General features: G+C 45.4%; 2 protein-coding genes across 2 annotated transcripts in view; one reads left to right on the forward strand and one right to left on the reverse strand.

The window, feature by feature from the left end:
* The window catches only part of ncaph2 (non-SMC condensin II complex, subunit H2), a 302,512-nt gene extending 298,806 nt beyond the window's left edge, over window positions 1-3,706 (forward strand). Inside the window, exons 12-21 of the mRNA XM_033614480.2 lie at window positions 143-206; window positions 285-386; window positions 469-513; window positions 795-865; window positions 1,903-2,017; window positions 2,148-2,240; window positions 2,325-2,374; window positions 2,585-2,686; window positions 2,777-2,926; window positions 3,343-3,706. Of these exons, the coding sequence (XP_033470371.2) occupies window positions 143-206; window positions 285-386; window positions 469-513; window positions 795-865; window positions 1,903-2,017; window positions 2,148-2,240; window positions 2,325-2,374; window positions 2,585-2,686; window positions 2,777-2,926; window positions 3,343-3,465 (915 nt within the window). The 3' untranslated portion in view covers window positions 3,466-3,706. The remainder of the gene's footprint in view (window positions 1-142; window positions 207-284; window positions 387-468; window positions 514-794; window positions 866-1,902; window positions 2,018-2,147; window positions 2,241-2,324; window positions 2,375-2,584; window positions 2,687-2,776; window positions 2,927-3,342) is intronic.
* Window positions 3,707-4,140: 434 nt separating this feature from the next.
* Window positions 4,141-6,552, reverse strand: sco2 (synthesis of cytochrome C oxidase 2). The gene is made up of 2 exons (XM_033614735.2): window positions 6,452-6,552; window positions 4,141-5,218 (listed from the first exon to the last, which is right to left on the reverse strand). Exon 2 carries the CDS (start codon window positions 5,203-5,205, stop codon window positions 4,372-4,374), a length of 834 nt encoding a protein of 277 aa, XP_033470626.1. The 5' UTR covers window positions 5,206-5,218; window positions 6,452-6,552; the 3' UTR covers window positions 4,141-4,371.
* Window positions 6,553-12,131: the final 5,579 nt, after the last annotated feature.

Genomic DNA, 12,131 nt, shown 5'->3' on the forward strand with positions numbered 1-12,131 from the left:
CTGTTGTCATCACTCTGTATTTGAAATATTACAACTTTATCTCTGAACCTGCGACTGTGGCTTTCAACATTTCAGATTCATTTCTTATAAAGTTTTCTATATTATAAGTCAGGGTCGTAAGTGTTGGTGTTTTGTGTTTCAGGTGAACGTGTGGGCGCTCCACGACCCGTACGCCGTCATCGGGGAGGACAAACCCTTGAAACCAGGTGAGCTGCAGGATCTCAGGTGCTCTTTGATACACTGTGGCGTCGCTCTCATTTCTGACAGAGTTGTGTCTGTTTAAGGAAAATGCTACAAGGTTCCCGACGGCCTGGACGATGGCGGTAAGAGGAAGAGGAGACGACCTGGTGCACTTCAGGACTTCAGGAGCTGGTTCAGAGGAACCTGTGAGTTTGATGTGTTGGTGATACCAAGATGTTTTTGTTCACTTTGTGAATGAAACTGAACAGTTTGATTGTTTTGTTTCAGTCGATCCTCCTGAGCACAAGTTAAAAAGTGGACCCAAGTTTGCAGGTAACGACTTTCTCTTAAAGGATCAGTTCTGTTTCTCTCCAAAGTGATACTGCGCTCAATAGCTGGTTAGCTTAGCTTAGCATGAAGACTGGAAACAGGTGGGAACAGCTAGCCTGGCTCTGTGCAAAGGAACACAGTCCACCTACCAGCTCCTCTAATGCTGCGTTCACACTACACGACACGTCTCTCTGTTAGTAGGTCAGATTAGGAGATTGTGGAGTCATAAAATCTCACCATGACTTGGCCGACATTTGAAGTACCTTTTTTCAAATCTTTTTCAGACCTGAACTACATTTATTTGAGCACAATCAGAGACAAGCTGAGGACACGAAAGAGGATCAACAAGAAGAAGGTAGGACAGAGTGTGTGATGTGTTACTGTCTTCAGGTAAATGATGAACGTGATGTTGTGACGTCATTCAGGGTGTGGTATTGCTGTGAAATCTTTTGTGCTTGAACTCTGGAAAAAATTGATCTCTGACAAAGAAGTGTGCAACAGAACAGTCATTCAAGTCGGGATTATATGTTGGAAACTCGGGCAAGATCCATCTAGCTGGAGTTACACACCTGACGTCACGGCAACATGGCAGTGCGCAGAGCAACCTTTTCATCATATCGTTGCTGCTGCTGCTGCTATGGTGGTTCACAATATTACGCTCAGCACCCTTCAACACAATTTTGAGCTACTGTACATTAAAGGGATAGTGCGCCCAAAAATGTAAATTCAGCCATTATCTACTCACCCATATGCCGAGGGAGGCTCAGGTGAAGTTTTAGAGTCCTCACATCACTTGCAGAGATCCAAGGGGAGAGGAGGTAGCAACACAACTCCACCTAATGGAGGCTGACGGCGCCCCAGATTCAAACGTCCAAAAACACATCATTGAAACCACAAAATATCTCCATACTGCTCGTCCGTAGTGATCCAAGTGTCCTGAAGCCCCGACATAAAAAGTTGTTTGGAAAAACCTCATTTGAACTCTGTTTTTAGCCTCATTGTAGCCTGTAGCTCTGACTGCCTCTCTGGGCACCGCGCTCACGTGTGTGCGCTTGCGCGAGACCATGAGACATGGGCACCGCGTTCATGTGTGTTCACGTGCTTTTGCTGGTCCCTGAGCACAGTGCCCTTAGAGCCTCCCTCGGCATATGGGTGAGTAGATAATGGCTGAATTTTCATTTTTGGGTGCACTATCCCTTTAATGTGCTTAACGAGCAAAGACCAGTGGGACAGTAACACGCTGCAGTAACTGATTCTTGCAGGCGTCCATGTTTTCCTGAGCAGGTGCACTGGGACATTTTAGATCGGAAGTTGGGAATACGGAGTTGGAATTATCGACTCCGACTTGCAAAGAATTCCAACATTTGTGATGTGGAGTGTGATGTCACTCAGGGTGTGGTGGTCTCTGATGAAGAACTGATGAGGACCTACCTGCAGCCGGAGGAGGCAGGGCCAGAGCAGCAGGGGGAGGAGCCTGTGGATGGTTTCAGACACCCCGACCTGCTGGGTAAAACTGCTCCACACACACACACACACACACACTCTGTCAGGAGGTGAATCTGAAGCTCAGTTGTTGCTGGTGGATTAAATCTAGTTTATTTGTGTTGGAGATTAAAGTTTGAAATAATCTTTAAAAGGTGGGGACGACGACGACTCGGACAACGAACAGGCTGCGTTTCCTGACGACCTCCCAGCTGAGTTTGGTGGAGGACCAGACTTCATATCGCCAGGTGAAAAACATGTGGTCAGGATTTAAAGTTTTAATAGGTTCATTTACAGCAGATGATGAACACATGAATGTTTTGTGTTTGCAGACGCTGAGAGAGACGAGCTGAGTTATGAAGATCTGGTGAAGCTGCGTGTGGTAAGAGATCAATACTCTGATTGGTTCTACGCTGAGGAAGTTCACACTTTACATCAGCTCAAGAGTCAGAAGCAAAGAGAAGAGAGGAAATAATATGTGTTAAAATTGATGGAGCAGTGATAAACAACTCCGTCAGTAGCTTCAATAATTAAACATGTATTTGAGTGTTGACGTTAACCCTTTGTGTGCGTCTCTCTCTGATTGGTCCAGGAGCAGCTGGTGGTGAACAGTCAAAGTTACACTCAGGAGACGGCTCTGTCTCGAAGAGTCAAAGAGTGGGAGGACAAGATCCGCCCTGTGCTGGCGCAACAGGTGACACACACCTCACAGACACGTCATCGCTGCTCCATTTGTAAACATCCTGTTGTTGTTGTGTCACTTCCTGTCGGTGGTGTTTTTCAGGAGGAGCGTCCGGTGTTTGACATCCACGATTACGGCGACAGGATCGTGGGAGCGCTGAACAGCGTGGGGCAGCGCAGATCTTTCGCCTCCATCGTGGCGGGTTTGGACAACGTTGAAGCTTCTAAATATCTGCTGGCTTCACTGCAGCTGGTAAATATCAGCGCTCACATGTTCACTGGGGGTTTCACTTGATTTTAGATTCAAATATGAAAAAGTTTCTTCTTCTTCTTCATGTTGTCACTAAAACTGCAATTTACTGATAAATTAGAGAAATAATCCTGAATAAATGTAGTTTCAGTCTGAGTCCCACCGTTCTTTAGATTCATGTGTGTTTGGACCGTGATGATCATGAAGCAGTTTCTTCATCACTAAATCACCAGAGTCTTCCTCAGGAAACTCCTCAGTTTTCTTTATTTCCTGTAACAGGATTTTTGTCGAGGAAAAACTGATGAAATAAATAAAAACAACATTAGATAATCTTCCAGAAAACCCAAAATATTAAAACCTGTAAACTGAGATGTTCTTGTGTGTATGAGAACAGTAACGTACTTCCTGTGGTGTCTCAGGCCAACGACCACACGGTGGAGGTGGACAGTGCTGCCGGTCTGGAGGAGAGCCTGGACACGATGGGACTGATGCTGCTCAGCACCGACAGAGCCACAGACAGATTCAAATGTCTGGCGCCCTGAAACTCTGTGAGCTCATGACATCATCACCTCATGCGTCAGTAAAGATAAAATACACGGCTTATTTACTGCTTCAGTCTTCTCTAAGGACCTTCTTTGTCTGTCTGATGAACTGTGTCTCTTTTGATTCAGTTAATAATTGAATCATGATCTGTCTATAAAAGCTCGACTCTGATGATATAATATTTTTCTCATTGTCATTTATATTTGTAATAAACACTGTCTGTTGAATTTGAGCAGAAACGCGCCCCGTGTCATCTCCATCTTTCCCCCATTGTCCAATGGGATGATTTAAGAGCTATACGGCCTGATGATAGACAGCAGGTTGTCAAACTGCCCCGAGTCATGATGGAGGAGAAGCTCCTGGACCAACTGGTGGTACTCCCCATGATCCAGCCTCTTTTTTAGGGTCTCATGTACCCACACAGATCTCTGTTTATCTGCTGACAGCCTCTCACCCTCAACCAGAGCTACAGACAGCACCCTCTGCCTCAACATGGCAGCAGCTACACACTGATTACTGCAGGATACACAAACTGTAGATTGATCACATGGGACCAGACAGGTGGAGAAAAAAACCATGAAACCCTCTGACTCTGTTTCTGCTCTTTGACATCCGACATTTGGAAACACTGACAGAATATTCACTGCTTTGTTCTGAACATTAATGTTCACAAATCATTTTTCAGAACATGATTTTAATAATAGGAGTGCATGAATTCCACCTGTGTTACAAAAGAGGATATATTTTAAATGAAGAAGGATTTAGAGTTTCAGGTCACTGCACAAGCTGAAGAAGCTCTCAGAGTTTCAGTGTTCCAGGACTCAAAACAGAATCTTTAACTCTCAGTTTATAGTTTGAGTCTTCAGTGTGTGATGTAGTTGATGATGTGGCTCCAGACACAAACTCTAACTCTCAGCTGACAGTCTGACGTAGTTGTTGATGTGGTTCCTGACGCTCTCGCTGATCTGCTCCTGGTTCTTCATCCTGTTGTAATAATCCAGAAACAGCCCGTCAGGACTGATGAGGTAGATCAGGATGGTGTGATCCACGATGTAGTCTCCGTCCTCGTCTTTGGGTCCCGGGCTGGCATACACCCTGTAGTCCCGCCCCGCGTGCTTCACCTCCTCCTCTGTCCCCGTCAGTCCGATCAGACGGGGGTGGAAGTCTTTGACGTAGCGGGCCAGCGCCTCCACGTCGTCCCTCTCGGGGTCCACAGTGATAAAAAGGGGCTGGATGGGTGGCAGCGAGGCGTCCTGGTCCAGAGCCGTCACCACGGCGCTCAGCTTGTCCAGCTCGTCGGGACAGATGTCAGGACAGTGCGTGAAGCCGAAGTACAGCAGCACCCAGCTGCCCAGGAAGTCCTTCTTGGTCCTGCGCTGGCCCCGGTGGTCCAGCAGGCTGAAGGTGCCCTGACCCAGAGCCACCTGCTGCAGCTGCTCCACCCGCTGCTGACGCAACTTCTGCTGCTTCTCCGAGTGCACGTACCACCACACGGCCAGCAGGCCGCCGCCGAACAGCAGAGTCACCGCCAGACGAGTCCTCAGCTTCAGTTTAGCAGAAGACGCAGACGAGTTCAAACACCTGCGGGTCACCTGAGGAAGACGAGGAGGAAGAGGAAGTCTGATGGGTCGACTCTGTGGGCTCAGCGAGGACATGGACGTCTTCTGGATGTGAGGGAGACTTCTCAGGAGTCTTCCTCCTGCACGCAGATCACCCACAATGCACCTGAGCCCCAACATCTTTGACGCCCTCCTGCAACAGACACAACACAGTGTGATAATATGACACATGTAGTGCTGTCAAAAAGTACAATGTTTCTGAGATACGGTGATATTTTAAGTAGCATAATATGGAAGTACTAAAGTATAAATACTCTCAGTTGGTACATACATACAAACAACAACAAAAAAGCTGTGAATACATTTAATTAATTTATGAATAAATGAGAAGCATTTGTAATTATGTTGCTAACATTTACAACTTTTGAACATATTTGTGAATCCAGTTTTTTTTTAATCTATTCAGGTAAATGTGTTATTTATTTTTGAAACTTTATTAAATTACTTAAATTAATACATTTATTTTCTTTATTTGTGCGTAAAATTAATATATAACTTTTTTTTAACTTTTTTTTCCCGCTTTATATGTTCAGAATATTTTTGTGAGTTTGTAAATTAGTGGAAGGTGTTTAATATTAACAGATTGCACATCCACACATGAACGGCAACACTGAGCGGTGGTCGGGGGCATGACCCGCCCTCCTCTCCCTCTGAATGGCTAGATTCGTTGTCTTTGCTGGTCGGATTGGTTGGATTTAAGTATGAGGACTGTGATTGGTTACAGCCTTTCTGGGTAAGCCAATCACAGGCAGAGTAAGGCATGATAGGGCGGGTCATGTCGTAGCCGTCATACGGAGAAAAAAATGGTTCCGCGCCATTTTGAATTTTAACCTGTTAGTGTTGAATTTAATGAAATTCACCTGCACTTGATGGGAACACATCGTGTTTTTGTGACTTTAACCGCGCCTGACATCAACATGAACCCTCCTGAATGGTTGCTAAGAAGTTCACCTGCTCTCAGGTGAGGTTTTACACATTTTAATCATACGATACATTACTTTTATTAACGCCTAGTACAAAAATCACCGCTACACTCGGCTAGCCGAACATGACCGTGATGTAGCCGTGTGATATCAGCGGTAGGTAATGACAGCAGCTCAGTCTGTTAGCACACTGGTTCAGATTACAACATTAAAAACACACTTCAGTTTTATCATTCAATGCTAACAAATAGCTAAAGGCTAACTAATGCAGTGTACCATAGGAGCTAATGTCCGGTAACAAGCAGTCACCTTAACCTGCTGCCGTGAAGCTAACGATAACAAACCGGAGCATTAGCACACCATGCTAACAGGTTAGCTGCTCTTAGCAAACAGACACAGTAGGTTAATATATGATGATGATGATGATGATGATGATAACTCACCTTCAGTCTCCACACAGACACACAGCCTCTGTGCTCACATATGAAACTACTGACAGAAGAGTCGAACCAGCTGTTGTGAAACACATGAACTGTCTTTACCTAAAACTGCTCTGAGATCAGCTGATTCATTAAAACGGAGACGATGACAAATAGCATTAAATAAACACATTAATTATTTAGTTGTTATTTAGATACTAACAATAACAATAAATTTAGTTACAATTCACATAAACGTAAATTCAGAGATTTCCGGAGTTCAGTATTTACAATCAGCAGATTCGTGTTTGTCCTGATGAAGCTGTGAGGCTGAAACTCTCCACCAGATGGCGCCACAGTAATAAAGAGTCTGGATGAAACATTAGATTACAGCAGCTCAGGAGTCAAAGAAAGATTATTACTACATATTACAAAAATACAAGTTGTTAAATCAAAATTAAAATGATGTAAAATCTATGTACATGTTCTTCTTCAGGTCCACCTTATGGGGCAGTCTCAGCAAGTGCAACCACTGACCACCGACCTGGACAGATTCTCAGAGATGTAGGTCCCCAGGAACTTGAAGGTGGAGACCCTCAATGGGGACCTGGTGGAGAGGGTCTCCACCTTCAAGTTCCTTCCCTCTAAAGACAGGTGTTCAGATCTGAGTGAATTTTAAGTCATTTTAAAGGTGCGGACACACCAAACCGACGTCAAAGAACTACTGGCGACGAAAGCCAACTGTTGCATCGTCTACGTCGCCTCATGTCGCCCTGTGTCAGTTGCATTTGAACACACTACACGGACTACATCCGACGGCCAAGTAGCACGTACGTTCTGCGCCTGCGTGAGAGAGAGCGGAGTGAGAGAGTGGTACATCCTGTCAGCCGAGGGGTTTCCTATCTGTGCAGCCGAGCACCGCAGCACCTCCACGGACTATTACATCCAGACGGTCCCGGTGTTTCCTCCGCAGGCTCCACTTCACTCAGCTGCCCGATAAACCCGCTGCTTCTTCCCACTTTATCACCGGTTTCACTACAGGCAGATTCACTTGCTACAGGGGCGAGGAAATAAAACCTGAACAGCCAATCAGAGTGATCTCTCTCACTGATGAGCTCCGCTGCCAATTCAACATGGTCAATTGGCCGAAAAGCCGCCGATGCCAAAGTGCCGATGGTGCAGGACACACTGCAAAAACTAGGCCGACAGACACTCAATGACAGCCCGACTTTGGTCGACGGCCGACCGTCAGCTTGGTGTGTCAGGACCTTAAGGTCCATCTTCACCATGTTCTTTTGCCTAACCCTAACCACAGTGACCTCCCTCGTCTAAACCTGACCTCTGTAACTTAACGTGAAGTACATGACATCATTTGCGGGGCAATCATTCGTACCGACCAGGACAGGTCCTCCGAGATGTAGGTCCCCAGGAACTTTAAGGTGGGAGACCCTCTCCACCAGGTCCCCATTGAGGGTCTCCACCTTCAAGTTCCTTTCCCCTAAAGACAGGTGTTCAGAACCGAGTGAACTTTAAGTCAGTTTAAGGTCCGTCTTCACCATGTTCCTTTGCCTAATCCTAACCACAGTGACCTCCCTTGTCTAAACCTGACCTCTGTAACTTATCGTGAAGTACGTGACATCATTTGTGGGGCTATCATTTGTACCGACCAGGACAAAGGGCCCTGGGTTCCTCCTGGTGCAGAGGGCCCTGGGTTCCTCCTGGTGCAGAGGGCCCTGGGTTCCTCCTGGTGCAGAGGGCCCTGGGTTCCTCCTAGTGCAGAGGGCCCTGGGTTCCTCCTGGTGCAGTGGGCCCTGGGTTCCTCCTGGTGCAGTGGGCCCTGGGTTCCTCCTGGTGCAGTGGGCCCTGGGTTCCTCCTGGTGCAGAGGGCCCTGGGTTCCTCCTGGTGCAGAGGGCCCTGGGTTCCTCCTGGTGCAGAGGGCCCTGGGTTCCTCCTGGTGCAGTGGGCCCTGGGTTCCTCCTGGTGCAGTGGGCCCTGGGTTCCTCCTAGTGCAGAGGGCCCTGGGTTCCTCCTGGTGCAGAGGGCCCTGGGTTCCTCCTGGTGCAGAGGCTCCTGGGTTCCTCCTGGTGCAGAGGACCTTGGGTTCCTCCTGGTGCAGAGGGCCCTGGGTTCCTCCTGGTGCAGTGGGCCCTGGGTTCCTCCTGGTGCAGAGAGCCCTGGGTTCCTCCTGGTGCAGAGGGCCCTGGGTTCCTCCTGGTGCAGAGGGCCCTGGGTTCCTCCTGGTGCAGTGGGCCCTGGGTTCCTCCTGGTGCAGTGGGCCCTGGGTTCCTCCTGGTGCAGTGGGCCCTGGGTTCCTCCTGGTGCAGAGGGCCCTGGGTTCCTCCTGGTGCAGAGGGCCCTGGGTTCCTCCTGGTGCAGGACCCAGCCTCATGTGTCCAGAGTGTGTAGGCAGTTGCTGGATGATGCCACTGACTGAACTTCTCATTCTCCTGACCTAAAATTTCAGCTTGAATAATTTGTTCAACAACATCTCGTGTGTCCAGCTGTCAGTGTAAATAACCTCAGTGTCGTTTGAAGTCTTAATTATAGAAGTCTGTATTTCGTCCCTGAGATGATGTGTAACTGTGCGTCACAGTGAACCTGGAGGAGACCTGCAGTATCTGCTCCCTCCCTCTCTCTCTCTTATATAATCCCTGAAGAAGAAAGTGAAGCGAAGTGTTTCTCTGAGCCTCTTCAACTATTCTACGAGTCTCTGTCGGCCTGTTTGAAGCTCTTATATAACTGACTCTGCAGTGCTGCACACACACATCTTCAACACGGCTCTGCCTGATAACGTCCTCTCATGTTTCGGTTCGACACCTGAACCTCCATAAATACACATTTAATTCTAAAGTGTCAGAGCTTCAGTCCCTGAGATTTGACACAGACAGACACATCAGAGCAACTGAAATCTGAGGATGTTTCCTGTTTCCTGTGACATGTTGGCTGTGTTTACATCTACAGATAATTCTAGCAGGGCTAAAATAAACTGATGAAGAAGCCTGGCTGTCGTTTTAAATTCCCTGAAACATCTGACTGATGTCTCTGCAGAGCTCGGCGTTATAACACAGGGAGGGAATAAAAACTAACTCCAGGGCACAGGAGTGGTCAACAGATTCTCACTGTGACCTCGTCACATGTCCACGTTTGGTCATGGACTTTCCACGTCCACATATGACGTCCAAGGTACCCTGGGTGTGTTGGCTGTTGACGTTCTGGGACGCCGTGTCAAGGTTTCTTCTTTGAAGATACAGGAAATTTAACATTTACGTACAGTCTCTGTCAAAACAAACCCACTACGTCGCCACAACACCGTGAATTAACGTTTTTTTCCTTCAACAAAAAAAACAAATGGTTGGGTTTCGGAACAAAGAACAGGGTTCAGCTTTAGAATCTTATGGGACATGAACACCGCTCTCTCAGGTGAAAGTCCGTGTTTGTTGGACCCATCCACCACCCCTCGCCCCTCTCTGGTTTTCACCGCCATAACTTTCGTCCTTGTCCCACCGCATTTCCTCCTGACACCACTGGGCTCCGTTAAACTGTAAGGCCTCATTTACACCGCAAGCAATGCGTTCGTGAAGTGGTTGCAAAGCGGTCCACGAGCGTAGCAGGAGCACACGTGTATTCACACCAAAACCAAACAGACGCTGCTGTCCCGTCAAAATATACACCACACCCAAACAGTTGGTGGCGGTAGTGCACTGTGTTTCCAAATCTCCAATAAACCCCAAAGAAGAAGTGAGTTTGGACCCAAAGCCCAGGGTGGACAGGTCAACATGCTTTTTGACGACCTTGATTAATCTGTAGTCGTCCATCTCCAAACATGAAACGTGGCTGTCCGGTCTCGTTTGGTCAACTGGGAGATGTCTACAGTGGCAGAGAAAACGTGTGTTTGCGTGTGTGGTGACCTCTCTCGGCCACCATAGATGTCAATGTTTTGTTGAATACAGCGACCATTCGCTCTCGACTCGCGCAAAAATTAAGATGTCTCTTCTATTTTCGTGCTTGCTCGCGAAAGCAGCGCGACTTGAGCAGCGCATAGAACAGATGAGGTGTGAATGTTCTAACCTGTTAATATGCTCGCCGAAATGAAAATGCGAGTAAAGAGCGACCGTTTGCAAGCACTACGCGAACGCATCGCTTGCGATGTAAATGAGACCTAACCGCAACCTGCCGCATATCATGCCAACGTAAAAGGACACATTTTTTTGTTGGTTTCTGACGCTGCAAGTCACTGCCCAAGAGACAGAGCTCCTGGAATTACAGGCAACAGAACAAGAATACAAAATAAAAATACACCGCTCTAAAACAAGCAATATGTAACACAAAATGAGATTACTACAAAAAATAGCCAATAAGGCTGTTAATATACGCTACACAAAACACATAAAAACAGAGGTGATTACAGCATAAACTCACTCTGACATTGGCATATGGATGATTGTGTAAAAATCCTGCAGCAGAGCTTTGAAACGTCTTCGAGGAACCAATTAGTGAAACTTTAAGGAGCTGCAGACAGAAATGCTCGTTAGCATGAATCTCAGCATCATAAAGTTAAAGAACAGGCTGCTGCTGACATTTTAAGGTGAGTTCAGGAGCGTCAGAAAAAACAGAACATTAAGAAAAATGAGACGTATTTTCACCGTTAATGAATTAGCGCAGTAACGGACTCACAGCGATGTGGTCTGCCCCCTGGTGGCTGTTACGGAGTTACGAGAAGTTTCATGTTCACATCAGACATTCATCAAACAAACTGAGTGATAACGTGTGTAGTTCAGTTCCTCTCTGGCCTGTAGTGTTATCCATCCTGGGTTTGTGTTGCCTAGCAACCGCTCAGCAATGAGAGATGTGATGAGAGTTTGCTGCATTTCCATTTTTACCAGCGAGTGGTGCAGTGTGTCTGTGTCACACCTGGTGTTCAGTCACACCTGAGATTATTCCTGCAGGGAGCCAATCACAGAGCACACCTGCTTTTACATCTCATCCTGAATAAATAATAAAGTTTACTGACACACACCATCGTTCACACTGACCAGCTTAAACCCTGCAGTTAAAATCCTGTTTATCATTAATGTAAGGAGAATGTTTCACCTCTGTGCATCCAGGTCAAATTGAATATAACTTTATTATCCAAAGACATAAATTCATTAGCCGGAGGTAAAATAAATAAATAAATAAAAATAATCAATACAAAAATACATGAAATAAAACCACAAAGAAAACAGTTTGTAAAAGGAATGATATGAAATTAAAAATAATAAAAAATTAAGAAATTTCTGACCTTTTGCAACAAATAATTAAAAGAGAAAATAATCACCAAATAGCTTTTATTAAAACTATATTTTTACTCAACTTATTGTTTTATCCTTATTTTATTCTTTTTTACTTTATTATATATTTTTTTATTTAGTTTTTTATTTTATTGTTTTTGTGTGTTTTTAAAAAATTCATCATGTTTATTGATTTTATTTCCTTTTTTTGTTGTGTTTCCTAATTTTTATATTTTTTTATTTTATTATCTTATGATTTAATCACGTGTTCTTCATTTTTTATATTTTTAATTATTATTCTGTATAATTTTATTGTTTTATAAATTGTTTTCTTATTTTATTGTTTAAATTTTTTTTATCGTGTTTTAATATTTGTCGTATGTTTGTATTTTTTTAGTTTTTTTAATTTATTGTTTTTTAAATTTTGTGTTTT

This window comes from Epinephelus lanceolatus, chromosome 23 (genome assembly GCF_041903045.1).
Source record: "Epinephelus lanceolatus isolate andai-2023 chromosome 23, ASM4190304v1, whole genome shotgun sequence".
Classification (NCBI taxonomy): domain Eukaryota; kingdom Metazoa; phylum Chordata; class Actinopteri; order Perciformes; family Serranidae; genus Epinephelus; species Epinephelus lanceolatus.

Coding starts and splice junctions, on each gene's coding strand:
- sco2 (XM_033614735.2), bottom strand. CDS start 5,205: ATGTTGGGGCTCAGGTGCATTGTGGGTGATCTGCGTGCAGGAGGAAGA.